The sequence below is a fragment of the Rhipicephalus microplus genome, chromosome 7, assembly GCF_043290135.1.
Source record: "Rhipicephalus microplus isolate Deutch F79 chromosome 7, USDA_Rmic, whole genome shotgun sequence".
Taxonomy (NCBI): domain Eukaryota; kingdom Metazoa; phylum Arthropoda; class Arachnida; order Ixodida; family Ixodidae; genus Rhipicephalus; species Rhipicephalus microplus.
Window position 1 is genome coordinate 125,080,034 of NC_134706.1, and position 26,884 is coordinate 125,106,917.

A 26,884-nucleotide genomic window follows, 5' to 3' on the forward strand; every position below is an offset into this window, starting at 1 on the left:
AGCTTTGTGAATCTAGGCCCAAGTGTTATGCTTTGTGCAAGCCAAAATCTATGTAAATAGGGAAAGCATACTTTCAGGAGTACCAGCGTAAAGAAATCTTGGCAGTTGGCTTTTTAGTACAAACAGCAATCCCTGCAATGAAAACATAAACATTTTATCTTAACGCTAACAGTGTGAGCACACACACGGGCCAGCGGAGCCATGTCGAATTGTCAGTGCCAGTGTAACCATGTGGCATAATGAACTATTCTCTGGCCAACACATGCACAGTTTGCCCCTAAAAAGCGATGCTTTCATATACGTAGTACAAAAAGTCTGCACTTACCGAAATTCACTTGCTTTCTGTACTTTAGCATCGTTGGGAGCATCTTTATCTGCAGTATAACCAAATTTGTGTGATATCCCTGAAAAAAAAAAGTAAAAGACATGCATCAAATATTGTTTCATTTGGTAGCAGTAAAGTCAGGTTTAGAACAGCCTAGTGGGAATCGGCCTAATTATGTGCATGCGGCAAATCCCAAACGGCATTATTGAGGTTGTCAAAATTTTCGTCGATTGGTATTAACGTCGATATGCGACTTCAACGGCATGCCAAATTTTCACAGCGCATAAAGATTTCATGATGCAGAATAATGACAGCGCTAACGAGAACATACAGCATTTATGATTGTCTTTTACAATATTCAGTTTTGCTAAGGTTTTGCATCACTAAAGAAATCTGAAAGATTTGGGTCATTTCTCTTCCAATTGTTCTGTCAATATGTAAACTGCTCGCTTGATGTTGCGCTTATAAAATAGTACGTTCAGCGCAGAGGTGAAGCAAGTGACGCAGTGATGTGGGCAGATTTTTTTTTTTTTTAGGCGTGCGGGGAGGGGGGGGGGGTCCGCTTATCTGAATAGGCCGGGCAAGCGAATATGGTCGTCAATTTGGGCTCCCTACGCCCGGCCTAAAAAAATTCTGTGCGCAACCACCTGGCTATGCCAGTGAAGTGATGCGACAATGATTTGTTCACTTACTGATTTACATACACTTTGCATCTCTAAGAAATGCGGCCCAAGGCCCCAACACTCAGCCGTTAACATTACATAAAGCCAATGGTTGAAAAGTGCCAGTATGAATGCAGCTACAACCCCACCCCAATGTTTTTTCAAGCGAGGTAGTGTTGCGCAAAATGAACTTTTAACTGCAAAAATACACTGGCACTGCAGTGGTGACAGGGGAAGCAAGAGGATGCAGGCGGTAATAGAGGTAATTTAGTCCGATACGGCTAGCAATGGATACGGAGAATAAGAGCAAATCATTTCTCTTTCAATAGCGCAACCACTCAACAATGTATTGTAAGAGCATTAAATGTTGCTGGAAATGCCACTCACCTGCACGCTGATGCATGCACAGTCCTTTGTCCGACGAGCGAACAGGCTTGCAGATAGCTGAAGACGTGTTTACGATGTGTTTGTTCCACCCAGCAGCAAAATCCACAACTACTTCGCGCTCCATAAAGATAAATATACACTAACCTTCATCACGAATAAGTAGAAACGCAAATCTGCGACACACACACACTATCAAAACATAGCTCACAAGCCCGCACGTCCATGTGCTCGCCAACCACAGACCATATGAAAATGAGTTAGTAGTGCGAACGCGAACCTAGTTGCGCCGAAAAAAAAAAAACGTCGAGCAGTGGCAGCACAGGCGTCAGCGCAATAATTTCAGTGTGTTCTCCTAATAGAATTATAAAAAAAAAACTGAGGTACACTAAAACTCATAAATAAATATAAAAAGTTGAGTGTAATTTTTTATTTAGTGCTAGTTAACATAAACACTGAATAAAAATTACTTTGTAATTTACATCGTTTGCTACACTAGCGCCACACTTGTCGTGCGGGCGCAGATGGCGCAGATTTGTCATTCTGCCCTCAAACTACACGGTGAAGCGTGCTACTAAGTGAATGGCTGATGAGAAGCGCATCTGGGTCCGCTTTTTTTTTTCTTCTCCGATATATCTGGGCGTTCGCGGACGAACGGCGTGTCTAGGCTTTTTTTATCGTTGTTTTGCACGTGTTTCGGCGTTCGGTCCGCTTTGACGTGCCAACTCTCCATTCTGCTGCTGCGTGTGTTAGGTATTTGCCATACTGTATTCTCAGGCCTTCTGTGTTCAGCCAGCGCTGCTATCTCATTATCTACGGATGCTAAATGCTAAAATAAATCACTGTTTTGGTTTGGTGAAGTTTGGCACACAGACCAAACAATAATCTGGCCCATGAATATCAATGTGGGCGGCATGCATATTTGTGTGCGGTGTCTTGCCGGGGAGTAACCGTTGCGTGACGAGAGCATTTACAGTGGTTCCTCCTTCCGTTGCTCCCTTAGAAACTTAAGATGAATACAGTTGCTCCCCCATTCTCGACCAAGTCGGCCATCTTGTTCCGCTTGGTCTTTTCGGAGAGTAGCAGTCGGTCTGAAGGAGTAAAAACAGCCGTTGCTACCATTTTGGCCATTTTTGGCTTAGAGTGTAGCTTTCCCTTCAGTACCAAGAAAAGTTGTCGCCGAATATAGATCGTGCGTTTCTCAAGGGATCAGTTTTGCATGGTACCACGATTGAAATAGGCACTGTTCAATTTGTATGTCTTCGTATTTCGACACACACACAACACACACACACACACACACACACCGGTCGTAGCCCCGACGCGGTGGTCTAGTGGCTAAGGTACTCGGCTGCTGACCCGCAGGTCGCGGGTTCAAATTCCGGCTGCGGCGGCTGCATTTCCGATGGAGGCGGAAATGTTGTAGGCCCATGTGCTCAGATTTGGGTGCACGTTAAAGAACCCCAGGTAATCTAAATTTCCGGAGCCCTCCACTATGGCGTCTCTCATAATTATATGGTGGTTTTGGGACGTTAAACCCCACTTCTCAATCAATCAACACACACACACACACACACACACACACACACACACACACACAAAGGCCGACAAGTATGTGTACGCGTTGCGAGGCTGATAGTTTATTATTGAGGAATCGGGCTGTTAGAATGCTACCCTCCCACACACAAGCAAAAGTTGAAAACAAAACAGCTGTGTCTTCTTGCGTTTATCTTGCGTTAACCCATCCTGCTCTCTTGTTTTTTCTATAATCCTGTTGGTAATGGGAAATCTATGCGGAACAAAATAAGTTGCCACCACACTGCCGGCTAATATAGGACACGGCCAAAATGAGTGCGGAACAGTTCTAGCGAAAATTTGCGATACAAAAAACACAACAATACACGGCTTCTACACCCTGTGGCCCGAAGTAAGTGCGAATAGTTCTTCGGGTCCCTCGCTTTCCAACAAGGAGTAGTTTTCCACAGGAGTTAAATGAATCGGCTGGCACTCTTTCGTAAAAGAAAAATGTAACGCCTTGTTCTATGTGCTTTCGAGATTGCAACAGCACAACGACGGTGAGAAAGATGACATTGATAATGTGACGCCGACGTAAAAATGCTGTAGAGTGATTTTGATCATTACCTTTTGAGGTGCAGCTTGCCGGCATCTACATATTTGACGATTCTAAATCACCACTCCGTAGTCATCAATGGCTACATACTGGGCAAACTGAAGAAGCATATCCGGTGGTGTATTTGAAAGGAGGACGACGTTTACACTACGTCAATAAAAGCTAAAACAATGCAGCTGGTCGGACGAACATAAAAGTGGCCGATGTGATGTTGCGTGCATTGTGTTATGGAGAGGTACCACGCATTCTGAATACACTTTGAAATCAGCGCAAAAAAAAAACAAATCGCAGCAAAGAACTTTTTCCTCGAAATAAGTGGGAAGCAACGTGAGTACAGACATTTTTCTAAATCTCACCTTGCCGAAGCATCGAATACAAAAGTTAACTATTCTTGCGTAGAAGTTCGCAGCTGTGGCGAATTCGGATTGAACGAATCCCGGATGCAAGCAGTTGACCGTCACACCTGCAACAAAATGTCCCAGATATTGTTGAGACTGAACATTTCATGGTTCTAGCTGGCTTAATACGTGGTATAAAACACGCAAAGACTCTGAATGCGTACTTTCATGTGCTTTATACACGCAGAAAAATCATCTAGCACTCTCGAGTACCCAGAAAATAAACTTTACTGCAGCATGGACACCGTCAGAATATTTTTAGAAAATTACGAAGCAAGAAAAAAAAGCAAGAAAGGCATTTGTGTTTATCCACCGCACTTTTATGTAATCGATTCATTAGTACCTGCTATTCTGACTATAGTATACTTCTGGTTTACAAAAAAGAAAAACAAAAGATTTAAAGAACAATTTCGGTTTGTTACAGCTGTACGCACCGGTAGCGTGCAGTCTGCTGACACTATTTCCTTTTCAAGTGTTCCAAGGGACGTCCTTGTTTTATTGCGCTAGTTAAAAGACGGGCTCGTCAACACGGGGTCAGTCCCAATACATTAGGTCCGCACAAAACCAATCAGTCAAGCTGAACCTCTTCCCGGCTTATACACCGAAATAGACAGGCGGGCAACGACGGTTAACCTAGAAAGGAGAAACCCTAGCCTAATACATAAAAAAAATAAGGAGATCCCATGTACCTGAGAATCGACGTTATGCGAAGCACGAGGAGTGAAGATGACCCTGTTGTAATTTTTTTAATTGAGCAACACGTCATGAAATGTCTCTAAATACGTGTACACATGTTGCAATCACAGACATATGTTGAACAGTTGCAGATGTTTATGTAACCAGTTGTATGCACTTGCGCAATTATGTTAACTGGAACATGTGTATTAGCAAACCCAGAAGCTGATATCAAGCGCTGATGCTCGTGAGCATGCTGGCCCTGGACACTGCTGCATAAATCAGCTTCAGCGCATGGTAACCCACCACATTTGACGTTAAACCGACGTGACGGCTGTATCAAAGGACTACATATGTAATCTTTATATATTTAGGTAGGTAGCACTGCAACCACAGAGAACGTTTCACGAAGATAAGCGTCTATTTGAAAGGTGCGGTTCCGAGTCCTGCGTACCTCCTTGGTAAAATGCTTCAGTGCCATGCAGAACGCTTGGTTTTAATTCCAGCTGGGACTCTGACATTTATTTTTTATATTCGTCAGGTCGATGCTACCGATGTCGCGTATTTCTTAGCGCACGTGCGTTTCAATTGCACACTTGTATTCTCGTAGTTCCTGAGTAGATACGAAGTGTCAATCACCTGTGGCACATACCCGAGTACTAGCGGCACATACCCTCCCGTGTATGTGGCACTGTCTGGCGGGAAGTGTTTGACGACGTGTGCGACGAGATGGTGTCATTATTCATGTCTTGACTAGGACATAATATTCATCAAACCATCTTACCCTCCCATGCTAATTTTGGTGTACGCCAAGTTAATGGGGTCACCACGGGAGCACCCAAATGTAAGTGGATAGATAGATGAATAGATAGATAGATAGATAGATAGATTGATAGATAGCTAGATACATCGATAGACAGACAGATAGACAGATAGATAGATAGCTAGACAGACAGATGGATAGATAGATAGATAGATAGATAGATAGATAGATAGATAGATAGATAGATAGATAGATAGATAGATAGATAGATAGATAGATAGATAGATAGATAGATAGATCACCATAGGCCTAACTACGTCCACTGCAGGACAAAGGCCTCTCCCATGTTCCGCCTGTTAACCCGGTCCTGTGCTTGCTGCTGCCAATTTATTCCCGCAAACATCTTAATCTCATCTGCCCACCTAACCTTCTGTCTCCCCCTAAGCCACTTCCCTTCTCTGGGAATCCAGTTAGTTACCCTTAATGACCAGCGGTTATCCTGTCTACGCGCTATATGCCCGGCCCATGTCCATTTCCTCTTCTTTATTTCAACTATGATATCTTTAACCCCCGTTTGTCCCCTAATCCACTCTGCTCTCTTCTTGTCTCTTAAGGTTGCATCTACCATTTTTCTTTCCATTGCTCGCTGCGTCGTCCTCAATTTAAGCTGAACCCTCTAAGTCGCCAGGTTTCTGCTCCGTAGCTAAGTACCGGCAAGATACAGCTGTTATATACTTTCCTCTTGAGGGATAGTGGCAATCTACCTGTCATAATTTGGGAGTGCTTGCCGAATGTGCTCCACCCAATTGTTATTCTTCTAGTTACTTCAGTCTCGTGGTTCGGCTCTGCGGTTATTACCTGCTCTAAGTAGGCATAGTCTTTTACAACTTCAAGTGCAATATTGCCTATTTCGAAGCGCTGCTCCTTTCCGAGGTTGTTGTACATTAGGTTCGTTTTCTGAAGAATAATTTTAAGACCCAGCTTTCTGCTTTCCTTGTCTAACTCCTTAATCATGAGTTGCAATTCGTTCCCTGAGTTACTCAGCAATGCAATGTCATCGGCGAAGCGCAGGTTACTAAGGTATTCTCCATTAACTCTTATCCCTAACTGTTCCCAATCTAGGCTTCTGAAAACTTCCTGTAAGCACGCGGTAAATAGCATTGGGGAGATTGTGTCTTCCTGCCTTACACCCTTCTTGATTTGTATTCTGTTGCTTTCTTTATGAAGCACTATGGTAGCAGTTGACCCCCTGTAGATTTCTTCCAGAATATTTATATATACTTCATGTGCGCCCTGATTCCGCAGTGTCTGCATAACGGCTGATATTTCTACTGAATCAAATGCCTTCTCGTAATCTATGAAGGCTATGTATAGTGGTTGGTTATACTCTGAGTATTTTTCTATTACCTGATTGATAGTATGGATGTGGTAAATTGTTGAGTAGCTTGTTCGAAATCCTGCTTGTTCCCTTGGTTGATTGAATTCTAATGTTTTCTTTAGTCTGCTACTAATTACCTTTGTAAGTAGCTTGTATACTACAGCTAGAGAGCATGCAAGCTGATGGGCCTGTAATTCTTCAAGTCCTTGTCATTTCCTTTCTTATGTATTAAGACGATGTTAGCGTTCTTCCAAGACTCTGGTACTCTTCCCGTCAGGAGACACCTCGTAAACAGGGTGGTTAGTTTTTCTAACTCAATCTGTCCTCCATATTTCAGCAGATCTGATGTTACCTGATTCTCACTAGCAGCTTTGCCTCTTTGCATGCTCTCCAAAGCTTTTCTGACTTCTTCTATCATTACTGGTGGGGTGTCACCTGAGTTACTGCTAGTTCTGATAGTATTAAGGTCCTGGTTGTCTCGGCTACTGTAAAGATCTCTATAAAACTCCTCCGCTATTTTAGCTATCCTATCCATATTGGTAGTTATTTTGCCTTCTTTGTCCCTTAGTGCATACATCCGACTTGTGCCTATCCTAAGTTTCCTCTTCACTGCTTTAACACTTCCTCCGTTTTTCAGAGCATGTTCAAGTCTCTCCATGTTATACCTTCTTACATCGCATACTTTACGCCTATTAATCAACTTCGAAAGCTCTGCCAGTTCTATTTTGTCTGTTGTATTTGACACTTTCATGATTTGACGCTTCTTAATCGTGTTCTTCGTTTCCTGAGAAAGCTTGCCAGTGTCCTGTCTAACTACCCTGCCTCCAACTTACACTGCACCCTCCGTAATGATACTCGTCAGATTATTATTCATTGTATCTACGCTAAGGATGGTTTCCTCATTAAGAGCCGAATACCTGTTCTGCAGCGACACTTTGAATTCCTGTACTTTCCCTCTCTGGGCTAGCTCATTGATTGGCTTCTTGTGTATCAGTTTCTGTCGTTCCTTCTTCAAGTCTAGGCGCATTCGAGACCATACCATTCTATGGTCACTGCATCGTACCTTGCCAACCACTTCCACATTCTGTACGATTCCTGGGTGTGCACTCATTATAAAGTCTATTTCGTTCTTATTTTCGCCATTAGGGCTCCTCCGTGTCCACTTGCGGTTTTCTCGTTTTCGGTAGAAGGTATTCAAGATTCATAAATGATTGTGTTCTGCGAATTCTACTAGTAGCTCTCCTCTGGCGTTTCTAGTACTGATGCCATAATCTCCTACTGCTTGGTCTCCAGCCTGCTTCTTCCCTACCTTTGCAATAAAGTCGCCCATCACTATAGTATACTGTGTTTTTTCCTTACTCGTTGCCGATTCCACGTCTTCATAGAAGCTTTCAACTGAAGCGTCATCATGGCTGGATGTAGGCGCGTAAACCTGTACTACCTTCATCTTGTATCTTTTATTCAGTTTTTTACGATACCGACCACCCTTTCATTAATGCTATAGTATTCCTTTATGTTGCCAGCTATGTTCCTGTGAATTAGGAACCCCACTCTCAGTTCTCTTCTGTCTCCCAAGCCCCGATAACAAAGGACGTGCCCATTCTGCAGCACCGTATAGGCCTCATCTGTCCTCCTAACCTCATCGAGCCCTATTATATCCCATTTAACACCCTCTAGCTCTTCGAATAGTACAGCTAGACTTCCCTCACCAGATAAGGTTCTAGCGTTAAATGTTGCCATGTTCAGGTTCCAATGGCGGCCTGTCCGGATCGAGTGATTCTTAGCACCCTCTGCTGCGTTGCAGATCTGACCGCCGCCGTGGTCAGTTGCTTCGCAGCTGCCGGGGACTGAGGGCCGTGAGTTATTTGACGTATGCATGTGAGAGGTAGTGGCTAGATACTGCACCAAGGTAGCCAATCCTTCTCTGGTGAGGGAGTGCGTTTCCTGCGGTGGTTACCGGTGAGGCCGCACCCCAGGCCTCTTAATTTAGTTCCATCAACACGCGGATTTTTTTTTGATCCGGTTGGGAACTGCGCGGCACCGGGATTTGAACCACGGACCTCTTGCATGTGAGGCGGATGCTCTAACCACTACGCCATCACCGCAGGTAGATAGATAGATAGATAGATAAATAGATAGATAGATAGATACATAGATAGATAGAAAGATAGATAGATAGATAGATAGATAGATAGATAGATAGATAGATAGATAGATAGATAGATAGATAGATAGATAGATACGCTCAATGTCGCCGAAGTTTGCTAGGAAATGCGTCGCATTCGGAAAAATCAGAACAATAGAGTTATTATGTGTAGTAATAAAAGTCAAAGAGCTATAATGCGTAGGATACAAAATGTATTGGCGGTTGTATAGGACGTGAGATGCATTCATAATGAAAGCCTTACGTGCAAAATATTCGCACACATTTGCTAGCCGACGGTAGAAAGAGTGTGGGTACCACCGGTTGTTGCAATGTCGTCTTAGAATATTTCGCGAGAAAGACCCATCCTTAACCTACTGTCGAGACGTGGTACAATGCAATGTGAATAGAAGCGCTTCCTAGTGAGAAGGGGTCATTCAATAGATTCAATGAAACGTAAAGGAAGAGGAACACTGGGTCATAAATTATGGTTGCTTTTAGCGTGTCTACTACATAAATATTTTTATAGTATATTCATTCTGTGTAAATTACGCTGCAATATATTTACTAAATAGTTACCAGCTAACGAGTAACACCAAGAAGAACTTATATTTCAGTATTTTAAGCGATTGGCGAAGCAAAAAGAAAACCATGGATTAGTTGGGCGCTATCAGATTCCTAACTGAGACATGTCCGTGCAAACTGCAGGCTACGAATTATTCAAACTCAAATTTATATATAATGGCTTCTATCATTACAGGATGCAAAATGTGCAGACCATTCCTGCAATGTAAAATACCACAATCAGTATTCTTGAGTTTTCTATACCAAAATTTTTTCTGACAACTTTTACTCGCAAACTTTTTGTACTATGTGGTGTTTCTGAGTAGAATTTCACATTCAGAGGTGTGAAGTTTTTATTGATTTAAAGTGCTTCAACTTCTTGACAGTTGATGGCTGCGAGTGGCTGTGGTAAATTCTGTCAAACAATTTTTATTTAAAAAGAATCAACTACTTTTAGTTAGAATTATCCGGGCAGCCTTGAACAATACTCCCCTCTGTATGAAATGATTTTCTAGTTGTTTAACACATTTTCGCACTTTTTTACACTCATAAAAGAATCCTTACCCAAGAAGGTAACTTTAGTTCACTAGGGCCACGAATAAAACACTGACTTCGTTGGCCCACTGCTTATGACGTGAAGTAGTCAAGCCCACCTTGTGTAGCTCGACATAAATAACCCCTTCAGAATGCTATATGAAGTAATTGTCAGAAATGCCTGAAATTCGCGTGACATAATTCCAAGGCACTCAGTATTACATTACAAGGAAGAAAATGAATGAATGCGTAATTTCGCTCATTACCGTAATTAGTGTGCAACTATTTCTCTCATTATTTTTCTACTAGTCAACTTCAGTACGTGCATAAAAATGAACTGTTGGCCACAAAATACATGCACAGTTTTTTGTTTTTGGTTCTATTGATTTCAAGCCGAGAAAAAAATACTTTTCACGTTGGTCCTGGATCGCGGCACGTTGAACAATCGCCAAACATGGTGGTATCTCCAGCAAAGTGATCCAGTGAATCTGTGAAATAATACGTAGCACGATGAAATGAATGACAGCTAGCTGTTCATTCATGAAGCCTGCAGAAATGTGCACACTGAGCGTTCAAGCCATTTGAAAAAAAAAGGCTGCGTGTAACCCCTTTTGAAGTTGGCGTCCACAATTGTGGGCCAAACCTCACGCTGAAATATTCAAAGCTGAGCATGAAGCCGCATACATTGTAGCATGATGGTCATGTTGCAGCAAGTGCCTTTCTTAAGTGGCTCTGTGGTCTTACCGGTATCAGCCAGTCTGCGCGCAAGTTCCATCGTAAAGAGCGTCATGTAGAGCTTAGTGCAGGGGTATACGAGGTTTTGCTGGTATTTTTGGAAGCCGACGTCAGCATCAAACGCAGTGAACCAGTGAGCAATAGAGCCCACGTTGATGATGCGGCTCGGCGAACTCTTCTTCAGAAGACCTTGAAAATTATGGATACAGTAAGTGTTGTCATCTGCAGAACTTTCTTAGCGCAAAAGCACGAAAACAGATCGTGCAACGTAAAAACCTTGCGTGATTCAGCACATTACAACTTCAAAGGGCTTAAATGAAAACTTTAGTATTTTTTAGTATAATAATACTACTTTGAAAGCTCTAAAAACCATTATTTTGTCACCGCATATTTGATTAAGAGACAAGAAAGTGAAAACGAAATGTAATTCTCTTGTCACAAACAAAATGCTGAGACATCTGCATGTAAATGTCAGCACAACGTCTTTTCTTTCAATTCTTTTTGTCGCCTTTTGGTGATATTGGCTAAACAGCATTTCATGAAACATGATAAGGTAAGCTTCTTCCCACCTGAGACGACGACGTACTTTATTTTTAACGCTAATTAACTATTTACATACTTCTAGACACAATCATGACCATCGGCGTCAGAGAGACTGATGCGGAAGCATGGAGGTGGCGCTGGTACTTGACTTTTTTTTATTTGTTCTTATCCTGCGTCTTCTCGCGTCATAAATTGTTTAATGTTGTTAAAGGGTAACATACTAGGAGGAGAAAAATTGTATTTTTAGCTCCAGTTACGTGTGTTCGCTTTCTCCAAAGAAAAGAAAAAGACGCTGTTCTCAGGTCAATACATACCAAGAAGAAGGTTTGTCAGCAAAAAGTGACCCAAATAATTTGTCTGGAACGTAATCTCGTATCCATCTTCTGTCTCCGTTCTGTTCGGTGGAGCTGCACATTAGCACATTTTATGATCATTACTTGTGTCGAAAATTGAATGAAATTTTCATTTTGACAAACCAAACTATAAAAATCTGCGTGTAAGCTGAAATCGTCCATGCTGTGGTTAAAAAAAAGCTAAACATTTTTCTTTTGAATTCACAAGCTCTCATTGCATGTTACGCGTTTTGGATTGCATATACTTGCTGGATTGAACTTCTGAAATGAATATTCTCAAAACACTTAGGAGAACATCAATGTGTAGCTTACGTAAAAACTTTGTAGGCAACATTTTTTTATTCTATACAAGGATTCTACGTTCACAGCGTAACGTGGAAATTGCTATGTTTCGCTTAGCGTAGGATGGTTTAGAAAAAAAATATCTGAATATCGAAAATTCTTTTATCACCGTTGCATGTTTCTGTTTAAAATAATAAACAATGTTCGTTATTCATCAAAATAACCGACAAGAGTTGCGAAGTTTTCTGAGTGACCTATCATTCAGACTTCGAGCCTAATAGCACAAGATCATACAGTTTCGTATGTTAAAACATTAAATTTTTGGACGGGTACGAAGATTTACTATCTGCTCGTGATGAATATTGCGTATTTAGTGTGACCATAGCTCAGTCCTCCGTTTTCTCATTGACGCGTTTATAATAAAAGCAGTGGTATGCGTTCCCCACACACCTCAAAGTCCTTCACATCTCTTTTGAGAAAATCAACCATGATGTAGGGCAGCGCATCGTTGGCGCAAGTACCAACTCCCAGAAAAATTTTCAGACACTGCGTGGGTGCCTATGCCCTTGGACAGTGTTGATGAATGTGTTTTTTGGGATTATATACGATTGACTATTGAAAGTACCAATTTCAGTAGCACAATTTGTTCCCCATGGTGAAAGGTAAACACGGTGGAACCTAGATGAGACGTACGAGGAATAACAGAGAGGACAAGTGCTCCCCCTACCTCCGGTGTACGGTCTCCGTTTGGGTGAAGATCCAGTACTAATATACGTAGACGTTGAAGCAGTACCACATCACTTCGTATGTATATTATTCTAAGTTACTACCACTCTCCCTTTTTTCATTTAGCATTCTGCGCCTGTGTGATGCAGATACATAAGTGAAGATACATAAGGGAAGTAAGGATATTGATCACCCTCTAGCAAACCAGCAACAGGGCTCGCAACCACTTGGTTAGCTTGGTAGTCACCAAATTGGTATTGGATCAGAGGAGTTTATGACAATTATCACAGACAGGTGGTAACACAAAAACCACGACATGCATTTCTTCTGCTGCGTGATTTAGAGAGAAACAAGAAGAAGAGAGAGAGAGAAGGAATGTAGGAAAGGTAGGGAGGTTAACTAGACTATACGTCCAGTTTGCTATCCTACACATGCAGAGGGGGAGGGGGAGTAAAAGAGAGAAAGAAGGATAGGCACATGTCACATTGCACCCACAATGCCGAGTTTCACAGGCGGTACCTCAATGAAGTTGCTGACAAGTATCTCAGGAGGGCTCTTGTGGCTTTCTGTGCTGATGTTCTGCGCTACCAGGCTCCTAAGATTTTCGCTTCATTAAATGGCCGGTCATCGAGTCTATTCAAGGCACACTGGAGAGTCTGCCGATCTTCATCAAATTGGGCACAGTGGCACAAGAGATGTTCGATAGTCTCGATACAGTTGCAGCTTTCACACATGGATGAATCCGCCATGCCAATGCGATGGCTGAATGACTTAGTAAACGCTACCCCCGTCCACAGCCGGCACAGCATTGTAGCAACACGTTGAGAAATATTGGATGGCAGTTGTTTCTGACGTAATGACTTAAGATTCTGAGGGTGATGATTGGAGTTAAGTGGAGAATTCCAGTGCGCAAGCGTGGTATTATGCGCGATGTGACGAAGTTCTCTAGCTGCGTCTACTCTTGACAAGGGTATTAACAGTGTGGGTGCTCCATCGTGGGCACATCGGGCAGCGTCGTTGGCGAGGTGGTTACCGCTGATGCCACAGTGGCCCGGCAACCATTGTAAAACAATGTCGTGTCCTTGATCAGCAGCGCGATGACAAAATTCATTAATACGATACACCATCTGGTGGTAGTTTCCTCGTCGTAGATTTCGCACGCATTGAAGGGCTGCCTTGGAGCCGCAGAAAATGGCCCATCTACTAGGGGATTCTTGCGTAACAAACTCCACAGCGGCTCTAAGAGCGGAGAGCTCGGATCCCGTAAATGTCGTGACGTGTGATGTCTTGAATTTGACGGTGATTGATCGAGATGGTACGACAAAGGCACCTGTCGAACTTCCCGAGACCGAACCGTCCGTGTAAACATGAATTCGGTTAGTATACGACAAATGCAAAAGGTCCAGTGAGATCTGCTTGAGAGCTGCAGATGACAGGCTTGCCTTTTTAGATATCCCCGGCACTTGAAGGTGCACAGTCGGTCTTTTCATGCACCACTCTGGAGATAGTGGTATGGTTGCGGGCGAGAGTCTCCACGAGATGGAATTCTGGTTAGCCGCAACAACTTTGGAAAACGCTGCCTTTGGTCTTTCTCGTGGCAAGCTAGCAAGGTGGTGGTTAGGCACTGTATATGTGACGGATATGTGTCCGGAGTGTGTCGACAGTTATATATGTCGTGATCGGATGGTCTTTAGCAATACCAATTGTTGCTAATGTATTAGCGCACTGAGGTAGCCCCAAGCATGTGCGGAGGACTTGGCCTTGAATGCTTTGCAGGACCCTGATGTTAGTTTTTCCGGCGTTGGAAAGCACGGGCGTGCTATACCGCAAATATCCCAAGAAGAGCGCTCTGTACAGCTGAAGCATAGATGACACTGATGCGCCCCACGTTTTACTAGCGAGAAATCTCATCACGTGTGTGATAGAGCTGAGCCTCTTCTTCAAGTGCGAGATGTGAGCACTACACGAGAGATCTCTGTCGATAATGACGCCCAGGAATCGGTAACGTCTCATATACGAAAGGTTCACGTTGTCGATAGAAACAGGATAACGGATCATGGGCCTGCTGGTAAAAGGGACTAAGGCGCACTTCTCGGTGGAAATTCTGAGGCCTCGAGCATGGAGGTACGTCGACGTTATTCTCGCTGCTTTCTGGAGCCGTGCGCGTACCTGGAGTCGTGTCACTGCTGAAGCCCAGATACATATATCATCAGTGTATGTAGAGATATTGACTGATCGAGGTACACTTTGTACAAGGCCAATGATCGTAAGGTTAAGCAGCGTAGGGCTGAGAACCCCGCCTTGTGGAACGCCACGAGTGGTGTAATGATCAACGGTGCTGCCTTCCGCAGTGAGCACGAAGAAGGATCTCCTTTGTAGGTAGCTCCGAATCCATCGAAACATTTCTCCACCGATTCGAATGTTCGCCAAGGCATCTAGGATGGCATCGTGCGTTACGTTGTCGTATGCACCTTTCACATCGAGGAACATTGCAACCGAGAGGCGCTTGAGGTATTTCTGTTGTTCCACAGAGGTTACGAGGTCGATGACATTATCAATAGAAGAGCGGCCTCTTCGAAAACCAGTTATGGCCTCTGGGTATATATTATATACCCAGAGGCCATAACTCGGCCAATGACCCAGAATCCTTTGTTCCGACAAAGGCCGATTCTCTAGTCTATCCAGAGCTGCAGTGAGTTCTTGTCTTTGCACGTTGAAATAGGTGCACTCACACAAAAGGTGCGCGATGGTTTCTTCGCAAGTGCAGTAAGTGTCGAAATAAAGGGTGCCCCGAGTACTCAAGGAGGAGAATGCACTGCGTTTCTCAAGCTAGTTGGTCAGGCAATAAACTGCCCTGTCTCGGCTGATGATTGTGTTCATCGTGTTGCTGCAAAATCTGGTGAAAAATATAATTGCACGTTGCGTGTTTCGCAAGAAGAAAAATGAATTTGTTAAAAAGGCACGCAAAGCACAGCTTCACACATCGCAGATTGGCTTTAGTGGAGCGACTGATCGGGCTGTGTATGCAAATGATCACTTGACCCTCGAGAACAATAAGCTGTTTTCTAAAGTCCTTGCGCTGAAGAAAGAAAAGAGGTGGTCTTTTCTCTGGACAGAAAACTGCCAGATAAAAGCAAGAAAGACCAGTGACAGCAAGTTTTTCGGCATTCAAGCTGAATCAAATCTGCGCATATTCACGAAGACCTTTTTTTTCTTTTCGACTGTGTTGATGAAATGCTACATAAGAAGGGAAACGTGGCTTCACTGCCACCCATATATGTTCGAACTTTGATAGATTATAACAATCCCTGCCTTCTTCACTCAAACGCGAGAAGCCTTTGGCGTAATTGCAAAGACATTTCTTGCTTCTTACTTCCCTTTTGATGCCAATTTCCTTAGTATGCATCACCGAAACCGGGCTTTTTCATGATGATTATGACTTGTTTGAATTTCCGTCTTATAATATATTTTCTCTTTCTAGACCAAACACTATCATCTCTACTCGACGTTTGAAGTTAAACACGTGACTGGCTTTTTTTTCATTCGCTGGCTTTATAGTTAGCCGAAGAACAATTATGTAAACAATGCTAAAAGCTGTCTGATCGGACGTTTTGCAAGCCAATGTATAGTTTAGTCACTCGAAGTTTTACCAACGTTTGTTAATTCAAAAATAAGGTGCATAAATTGCATTATTTAGGTAGAAAAACATAGTGTGACTTCCTTCTTGCAAACGTCGTCAACGTGACTGTTGTCGCATCGTGAGTGAGTTTGGTGGCACATATAAAGCTGGGGCGAGAGATGGCTGGAAGAGTCTATATAGTTCGAACTATTCGTAAATCCTGGATTGTCACACTAATTAAAGGAATACAAATTTTAGGACTAAGGACTGATACAAATAGTTATCATGTCGATGGTAAACGTCTATACATGTATAAAGAGAAGTTTTTTTCACAATGTAGCCCGGCCGCGATGGTTTCAGGTACCCGGCTGCTCACCTGCAGGTCACAGGATCGAATCCCGGCTGCGGCGCTTGAATTTTTGACGGAGGTGGAAATACTGTAGACCCGTGTTCTCAGATTTGGGTGCACGTCAAAGAATTCCAGGTGGTCGCTATTTCCGAGCCCTACACTACGGCGTCTCTCGTTATCATATGGTGGTTTCGGGACGTTAAACTCCACACATCTATCTATTTTCACAAATGTATGTTCCAAATTTTTATGATACCAATTATTACTTTTTTTTATACTAAGAACAACTCATGGACAGGCATGGGGAACGATTAGAACGTTGTGTACTCACACAATACGCCGGCATTGTTGATAAGCACGTCAAGGCGCTCCTCCTGGGCGACCACCTGGGACGCGAACTGCCTGATGGAGGCGAAGGAGCACAGGTCCAGGCGCATACACAAGGGTCGCACACCGGTGTCGCGCCCGATCTCCTCTGCAGTTGCACGAGCCTTGTTGACGTCTCTGCAGGCCAGGATAACGCGAGCCTTGCGCCGGCACAGCTCACGGGCAGTCTCCTTGCCGATTCCTGTACTTCGACAAGAATTCATGTTCCCTTCAGAAGAGTTGTAATAATCGTGGTTCTTTCATAAGTACTAGTGCCGAGATTTGTTCCCGTGACCTATGGGTCTGCAGTTAAACACCATAACTACTAGACTACCGTGGCGGGTAGAAAACTGCAGTGTACACAGATGCGACACAGGTGTGTATTCTCGAAACCAAGTGATTTTTGCCATTGCTTGGGCTGATGCACGTCACTGTTCGCGTCAAACAGGTAATCTGAGTGCAACAGCCGGCCGCTCCGTGAATACTTTCGTACATTCAATAGCGGCTTAGGCTTAGGCAGGATGATGATGACACTGATGACAATGTACTACATGCTGTAGTACCCACTCTACGCCATTACGATGGCGACGAAGAATAAGCGCGATCCACACCATAAATTCTCTTTCTGCCATGGATGAATATGAACGGGAACGTGCTCTTGCCAGAGGACCGCAATGCCGACGCCGACAACAAACTACCCCGGTGGCGAGAGCTCTGGAAGTAGCAGAAAAAGGGCAACGCCGACACCAAGTGGTACCGGAAGGGGTGGCTTAACCCAAAAAGAAATCACAGCTATCCACGGAGTGAATGATGTAGAGTAGGCCGAAGCGTCCGTCAGCCCGTCTGTGCTTCCGTCCGTCCGTTCGTTCTTGCTTCCGTCCGTACACGTGACCATCCTTGCGTCTATCTATACGGCCATCTGTCTGTTCATGCTTCCGTCCGTGAGTCCGTCCATCCACCTGTCTGTCTGTCTGTCTGTCTGTCTGTCTGTCTGTCTGTCTGTCTGTCCGTCCGTCTGTCTGTCTGTCTGTTCGTGCGTCTATCTGCCCGTTCGTCCGCACGTCTATCCATCCGTCCGTTCATCTGCAAGTCTGTCTGTCCGTCCGTCCCTGCGTCCATCTAGTGAACACTCCAAGTACCGCGATCTCGCATCCCCTGTGGCACATACCCGCTTCAGAGCGGATGTGTGCCACCGGTGGCTGCGTACTACTACATACATACAAGGGATGGACAGACCCACATATTAAAGAGCTTCGCCTCTAAAAAAACACGTTTTCACACTCCAAGCACGCGTTTTCACTCATATACATGCGTGATTGGGCAATGTAATGGGTGATTCACAGTAAGAACGAACGCCAGTGCTTCGTCCACTTGTCATAACAACATTTGTGAAGATGCATGGATTTTTATATCACCAAATCACCCACATGGGCATCCTTCTACTTCCCTAATTCTTGAAATCATACTGAATATGACATAAGCGATACTTAGCATTTTCAATGGCAGTAATCACCCTAAGAATTTGCAACAGGCTATCTGAAGGCTTTTTCCAGCTTACACCTTGAAGTTACAGCGGTAGTACAGCCAAGCTGTCTATGTCTTGGCGAAACAAAAATCTGTAGTTCCCACGTGCGCATGAGCTCCTTGCGCATACGCACCACGCGAACATTGGCCAATCCAATTAGTCAGCACTAGTCCAATGAAAATATTGGCATGAACATAAAAGACCAACCACGTTTTTTTTTTCGGATGTAAGTAATATGTGAGAAGAAAAACTTAGCTGACGCCTCTGTATTAATCCAGCGATAAGTGGCAGGACCACACTGGTTCACTGGTTAAGCATCTGTACGGATATATTGGCCGAGGACTTATCGAAAACAGTTATACCAAGTAAGATTAAACAAAGCATGAGAGGTGGACATCTAAAATTTATTTCAAAATTGCATGTTATTTTGCCTGATGAGTGGAAAGAAAATAACTGTAGTTGGCTTTGCTGAAAAAATATTTTTCGATGCACAGTACAGTCATAATTACGAAGAAGTGGAGAGCAATGCTTATCTAGCTGCTCTGGTGTTTTTGTGACTATGGTTATGAGATGCACCAAATGTGTTCAATCTGAATACCTTAAATTTGCGCAGCAAATAATAGGCACATTTTGGTTTGCGTTCAACTAGTTTTTGATTCTCCGGATAGTGTACATAATTTTACTTAAAAAATAGAAATCGTCCCACAAAATGTCGTCTTGCCTGTTTTGTGGGTCTATATTTCAAAATAAGTGCATGACAGACCGACCGAAATTCCGCATGAAGTTCTCTGCGTGCTTAGCTATAAAACATCCAAAGCCCATATCATTAACAATTTTCAATAAAGAGGTACAATAGCTTCAACTTTAAGAAAGCAGCGTTCAATAGAAAATTGAGACGAGGAATAAAAAAAAACCTTTTTGATAATTCTTCAACTTTCTGCACTTAGGATCTTGTACTTGAGCTTTGTAATCAATAAAAACTTGTTGCATAATTTCATTTCACTTGTAGGTACGGCCCGTGGAATAAGGCCCTTGCGCATGGATAGGCAATTGTAGATTGAACTTCGCACCCACTAAGTTTATGGAATGCAGGCCTATACCTATAGGTTTCTTAAAAAGTAAAAAGCAGTGAAATAGCTGTCGGCTGCACTGAGGCCGCCAATTTTGAAACGATTTGTTTACGGGAGCGCCCATGAGTGCGGGATTACCGAGCAAGCAAGGGTGGACATTCCGGCGTGTTCCACTGCGAAGAGGGCTCGTTTGCGTGTCCTCAAACGAATAGATTGTGATACCGCCTGAGGTGACTCTAAAGCAAATTCCTTGGAGTAATGGTATTTTATTCGTCCTTTGCTCGCATCGCAGCTGTGCGCGCCTTGTTAACTCGGTTAAGATAGAAGTACAGACGTGGTATCCATTATTGGCGCTTTTTGTTTGTTCTAGTGACTAAGGCACTAAACTGCTGACCAGCAGGGCATGGGATCGAATGCCGGACGCGGTGGGTGTGTTTTCAATGAAGGCGATAGTGCTTCAGGCCCGTGTGCCTACATTTGGGTCCCGTGATCAATTCATTTCGAAATTGGCATCGTCAATGCAGCCGAGATGTATTTCAGTGCTGCTTGTCTTTTAAGATACTTTAGTAATGGCCTGCATTCCAAGCGCTTTGCGGGCAAAAAGTTCGACCTACAATTACCTACCTTTGCGCAAGGGCCTCGCTTGAAGGGCCGTAACTGCAAGTAAAACCATACTATGCAACATGTTTTTGTATTTATTGCGAAAGGTAATCTGCAGGAGAATAAGTGTGTAAAGTTTAAGAAATATTTAAAACATTTTTACAGCCATCGTTCGAATTTGTCGTAGTATTTTCTTTGCTTAAAGGTAGCGCTACTGTATCTCTTCATTGGAAAGCGTAATTTATAGAAGCTTTGGCACTTTTTAGAGTAAGCCTGCTGAAAACGTAATCCAGAGTTCTTGCCACACTGTCCTATGCCTTTATTTAAATGGAGACGTGCAAAGTGGGTAAAAAAAATATTCTGGGTTGATTTTCAGGCATTGTATAGGATTATGTACGTCGCGCAAGCAAGCGACAAATAAATGAAGTTGTCGCAGAAACGAGGTGAGCCAAGCGTGGACGGCATTCAATGCAAATAAAAAGCAAGAATCTTCTGTTTTTTATTTTGCTTATTAACGCGTGCACTCTTTCGTGCCTCTTGTCTTCCTCTTTTTCTCCTTGACTTCAGTGAGTTTCAATAGCTTCTGGCCCGCATGAAGCTTCGGGCCCGCTCTCCTCATTGGAAACAAACTTAGAGTTGATAGATATGTTGTACAGATCTCCGAATGAGTTTTCCTTGGTTTTCAAACGGCAGGAGTGCATCTTCCCGTCAACTTCGGAATAAACTTCCATGACTTTAGCCAGGTTTCAAAGTGAACGAAGAGAGCGTAAACCAAACAATACGATTTCTCCTCGGTTCACATTTCTTGTTTACTTGCGTAAGCTTGCTCTCTCAATTCCTTCAGATATTCCTTGTTCCATCTTTTCCACCAATGTTTCATGACGTTCTGCCGCTTTCTCCAGATTTCTTCAATTTTGACTTCGTGTTGATATTCATTATTACTTCGAAGTTTGTATTTTTAGGGGCGAAGCTTTTTATAAGGGCACCCGTTTGTCCCTCGTAGCCGTTGTAGTGTGCAACTAGTATAACATTTTGACCTTCAAGGTGGGGCCGGTGAGAAATTTCTTCTGAGCGTTGTTGAAAAATAAAAAATAATGCTCAATGTACCTGATAATGGCTGCTAATGGAGAATGAGAGACAGGGGCATTCGGCTTTTAGTTAACGTCCACTCTGCGATCCCGATTAGCAGCCATTGGCATGTACATTGAGCACTATCTGACAAGAAAGGGTTGTTACGTTATACTCACTGGGTGTAACCTCCTTAGTTTCAGAAAGGTTTAGCGAGCGTTGGGCCGCAGTGCCATGAATACAGTGAACATGTATATACCATGAACTCAGGGTGGTTAAAGGTGGGAAGTAGACCCGAAGCGCAAGCCGTAAGAAAGTGTGCGTCACCTCTCGTTTAGTCCTTGGAATGCCCGATGGATGGCGGTGCTTCTATAAGGGGAATATATGATGAAAAGGTGCGAGATGGTGGTACTTGGAGTGTTGAATAGATGGATGAACGGACACACAGACAGATGCATGGATGGACGCATGAATGGACGCAGGGGTGGATGCATGGACGAACGCAGGGACGGACGCACGAACACTCGCACGCACGGACGGGCGGATGGACGCATGGACGGTCACACAGACGGACGCACGGACAGACGGAAGCAAGAACGAATGGACGGACGAATGCTTCACCCCACTCTTCATCATTCACTCCATGGATATGCTGCCAATTTCTTTACCTATTATGCAAGCCGGCACAATACGTAGCGGTTCATCTGGTTCGCTGTAGAAATACATAAGTCAACGGCCTGTTGTTAAGCATCGCTTCAACTTCACAGGTTCTTGTTTCCATCTATTTCCTGTTTAGCAGTCTCTTTCGGATGACTGTCCTCGCTGATGATTTCCTGCTTTTTATTATCCTTTCACAGAAGCCTCCCACCAAGGCGCTTGTTTGGCGATAAACTTCCTTTTTTTGATCTCTTTGGTTAGCTCTTTTAGAAAATCCTTCTTGTAGTTACTTCAATATACGATTGAATGGCCTTGCGTTGTCATTATATATTGTCCGATATTAGCCACTTCTCGCTGTAAATCTTCTGAATGCATGTAAGAATGCTTCCGTTTTGCAGTTGTTGACAACTTCGAGATTTACAGCTCTTGTTGTTGCATACAAGAATACTGCGATGTACAGTTTTGTCATGCCTTTCACGGCGTCTTTTATAAGCATCTGGCCTGTAAAATCTACAACAGTCACTTCAAATTATTGTTGTTGGTTTACTCTCTCCGCAGGCATCGGTGCTGTGTCTTGCTGAGTTGGTATAGCGTCAAACCACTGACACTTTGAACAACCATGAGTAACCTTCTTCGGCTGCTGCCTTCTATACATTATCCAATATTTCGTTCTAAGCTGTGACAGTGTTGCCCTGTTTCCTCCACGTAACGCGAGTTAATATACATGTCCTACTAGAAGCTTTGTAGGGGTCACCGCTTTGGTAGCACAATTGGATGTTTTTCGTTGTTTGTCAGTTCACTTTGAGAATGAAGACCCTTGTGCCTTATTAGCCCTTGCTCATCTTCAAAGACTTCCCTATCACAAAGAAACATCCTTGTTGTCTTAGTCGTATTGCTCTTGTTGAGTATAATATATTCTGGTATGTTTTGTTGCTCCAATTTTATTATCGCCGTCTTTGCATTCTTCAGTTCCTCAAAACTCACATCGCTGAATATCAGCTTCTTTCTTATAATCTGTATGTATCTCAGAACCCAAGCTGTTACTGTGTGCAGTCTTATGTAGGTTGGATATTTCTCGGCGTCGATCACGCCCGGCATTGACGTGTATGTGTTAGTCGCATAACATTCACTACTCTCAGTGTCTTCTTCCGTTTCCATCTGCCCTGTGGTCTTGTTTATCGTAACAAGCCTCTTTGGACCATGTCACCATTGGTCCGACTCTATCAAAGCCTTTGTGCTTACACCTCTGGTCATTAGATCAGCTGGGTGTTCTTCACTTGCAATGTATTTCCACTCTGATAGCTTCGTTTTCTTTTTATCTCCTTCACTCTATTCTCTACAAAAATATCTCGCTTTCTCTTTCCGCGTAGCCAACTAAGAACAATGGTCGAGCCCGTCCAGTATATTGTAGCTTTTAAATACCTTGCAAATCCGCTTCTGATGTATTCAGAATTTGCAATTAGGATTTCAGCCTCTATGTCCTTTTCGTAGTGATTTATAAAATAGGCCACTGCTCCGTACGCGTATGGACTTGCATCTAAAAACAAGTAAAGTTCTGTGTAAATAGGCTTCCTCCTTTGTCGTACATGAAACCATTGTGGTACACTGAAAACTCGAAACGATTGCAGCTCTTCATTCCATCTCCTTCAAACCTCCGTATCATCATCTGGCAATGAGTCACCCCAAGACGTCCCCCCCCCCCCCATATTTTGTATTTCACGCTTGGCTGTTACCGTGAATGGAGTAAAGAGTCCCAGAAGATCGTATACTCTTGCAGTGAGCTGTAACATTTGACGCTTCGTTAGCGCACCGCTGGTATTGGTGTCTTTTATGTCAAATGATGAAAGGTACAGTCTATCCTTCATGAAGTTCAATCTGTTGCCAAGCACCTTTATTTCGGTGGAAGTCCTTTATATTTTGTTGTAATCCAGGCTCATTTGTATTGCCTCTTGAAAAACATCTTTTGATTCTCAAAAAAGTTTTTAACTTCATTGAGTGATTCGGCTCCCATTATCACATTATCACATCGTCGACGTAGATGTCGCTCCTCAGTGGTTTAATCGTCTCCGGAAATTTCTCCTCCTACTTGCTGAGGTGGAGCTGTACTGTTGATGCGAGCAAGAAAGTACTGGGAGCAGCGCCAAACGTCACCATGAACATTCTCCATCTTGAAACCTTCACATCGCTTCTACTCGCAGTGCGTCTCTGTCTTCCTTATGTATTGCAATCTGTAAGAATGCCTTCTCAATATCAGCTGTCATTGCAATGCGATGGTGTCGGAAGTTCATCAGCGTGTGCACGAGATTACGATTGAGATTCTGTCCAGTTCGAGGCTGTTATTTAGAGATTACCCTTTTGTGGACGATAATCACGCATCAAACACTATTCTTATCTTTGTTCTTTGCCGATATTCCTTGATGTGGGCTTGATGTGGCATGTGGTGGCAGTGTGTCATTGGTGCCCTTTTTTCCTCGGCCACTTGTGCCACTACACGATTCAAGTACTCTCTGATGGAACTGTCGTAACCTTGCAGTTCAGTTTCGTCCTTCCGTAACCCTCGCGTGAGTTGGTTCAATCTGCTCATTATGACATCCTTGTTTTCATCAAGTTTCACGTTATCTTTCCATGGAAGTCGTACTGAGTATCTTTTCTCTTTACACTTCAGGTTCTTGCTAAAATACTCCATCACACTCTCTTTTTTCTTTGCGTCTTGCTCGGTGCCCTTTATGCTGGTGAATTCTGTGTCCCAGAAATACCTTAGCTCTGTCTACAAGTCGGACGTTTCACTTCAGCGTGAAGTATCATAACGGTTGACCATTTCAATATTGTTGCAGCTAGCTTAACTTTGCCTTGCACCGTCCAACTAAATATAGTTTCTGTTGCTGTCAGCTTCACTTCCAGTTTTCGGATGCCTCCGGTCATATTTTGCCAGTACTGGTCTGATCCAACAAAAATTCCAATTTTTGTGTAGTTTGTGCTTTTACGTAAACCGTTAGCCAGCTTCAATTTGTCGGCTTCATACTACTTCTTCAGTGAAACTGGCCGAAACAGTAATTTTTTTCTTGATAGAACGTTAGCCTCGAGTGCTTCCAACAAAACCTCTACGCCACTCTATGCGCTTATAAGTTTGGCTTCAACTGAATTCATAGTCTTTTCCTCTTGTCCTCCGAAAGAACCTTTGGTCAGTCTTTCTTTTCCTTTGACTGGGCAACCAAGCTTTTTTGACAAGTTCTCAAGGATGAATATTCTTTGGCTACCAGTATCCAACAGAACCCAATAATAGGACAACTCATTTCTACCTACTTCTATTGCCACTGCAGTCTGCAGAAAAATACTTGATATGTTCGTATATTGGCAGGTTGACCCTTGCTCTTCCTCATTTTCATTTTTACCTTGAATGGCCGCTGCGAACTGCACTTTTCCCGGCCGTTCTTTTCTCCGGCACATGGAAGTTGCGTGCCCTTTCCCGAATGTCTTGCATCTTATGCTTGCCTTGGATATTTTGGTGGTGTGGCGAGGCCTCGTGCAACGGCGGCATCTATGAGACGCTTTTAGCTTCATTTTCTTCTCTTTGGATGGCATATTTTTTATAGTCTTCAGAATAGACGGTATTAGTCTCACAGAATACGCAAAACTACGTCGGTGCTCTGAAAATCGACCGTTTTTTTTTGTTGCCTGCTGTCAAATTTGTTGCCGCGGCTTTGGTTCAGCTGTACCAATTGCTATCTGCACTCAACTTGATCTTCCATATAGCTCATCGAACGCTTCAGAGTTCCTTCATGATGTTTAGTTGCATTTGGATGTCGATCTAGAGACCGACCGGCCGATTCTCTTTGTTTCAGTTGGAACTCCATGAGCATCTTCACAGGTAAAGATCTTTTCAATACTGGTAGTAGCATCGATGCATAGGACCCGATTTCCACGCCTAAAGATTCCAGCCCAGGTGCGTGCAGTGGTACCTTGTCTGACTTGTCATTTCCGAAGATGCACATGGGGTTCCAACTGAAACAAGGAGAATCGGCCTTCTATATGAGGAATATATGATGAAACGATGCGAGATGGTGGTACTTGGAGTGTTGAATTGATGGACGAAGGGACACACAGACAGATGCATGGACGGACGCACGGATGGCTGCACGGACGGATGGACACATGGATGGACGCAGGAGCGGATGCATGGACGAATGCAGGGACGGACGCACAGATTGACGTGCGGACGCACGAACAGACGCACGCAAGGGCGGGCGGATGGACGCATGGGCGGGCGGATGGACGCATGGGCGGCCACACAGACGCACGCATGGACAGATGGAAGCAAAAACGACTGGACGGACGGATGCTTCGCCCCACTCTCTATCATTCACTCCGTGCATATGCTGCCATTTTTTTGTTCTTGCTCCTTGTACCTTATTGCAACAAGTATCGAGAGCTTTCGACCACGTATCCCTTTACAAAAGCACTGACGCTAAAAACGACGCATTCGACTTGTGGCGCAAGTGAAGTGCATGTCATGTGAACGATGGCACGAGCGTGGCACGCAGACGCCTCTGTGCGTGTCGCTGAACACTTTGACTGCTCGAAGAAAACCAGATTGTATCCTCGCGCTTTTGGGCTATGATTATCTCTAATTTTCTGTGTCTACCCCGCTAGTTTTCTTCTGTTTCCTTATTAAGTGTGAATACACTTTCTAAGCGACCCCAAACCATCCACCGCCGTCGGCGGCGTCCGCAGTCTTCTCTCTATCTTTAAAAGAAAGAAGACTTGGCGAGCCGCAGGGCAACGCTCTACCGAATAAGCCACAGACGCGACGCTGATATCGGTGTCAGTAACGCGCCTTATACCCCCTCCCCCTTCGCTCGCTCCTCCGTTCTCCTCGCTCGCTGCAGCTTCGCGCGCACCCCTCTCTCTCGCGCGCCCGTCTTCTCTCTCAGTCTCCTGTCGAGAGCGGGTCGTGAGGGGAAGTAAAGTTAAAATCCGTTGGCATTCGCCAGTGAGTTAACGTAAACTCCCCCGTGTGATCAAATTGCAATTCCC

General features: G+C 43.8%; 1 protein-coding gene across 1 annotated transcript in view; it reads right to left on the reverse strand.

Annotated features, from left to right (window-relative positions):
• LOC142767618 (retinol dehydrogenase 12-like) overlaps positions 1–26,884 on the reverse strand; it is a 61,822-nt gene that overhangs the window by 3,897 nt on the left and 31,041 nt on the right. Inside the window, exons 3-6 of the mRNA XM_075869652.1 lie at positions 16,896–17,132; positions 11,550–11,642; positions 10,702–10,881; positions 3,859–3,965 (exon numbers count right to left, since the gene is read on the reverse strand). Of these exons, the coding sequence (XP_075725767.1) occupies positions 3,859–3,965; positions 10,702–10,881; positions 11,550–11,642; positions 16,896–17,132 (617 nt within the window). The remainder of the gene's footprint in view (positions 1–3,858; positions 3,966–10,701; positions 10,882–11,549; positions 11,643–16,895; positions 17,133–26,884) is intronic.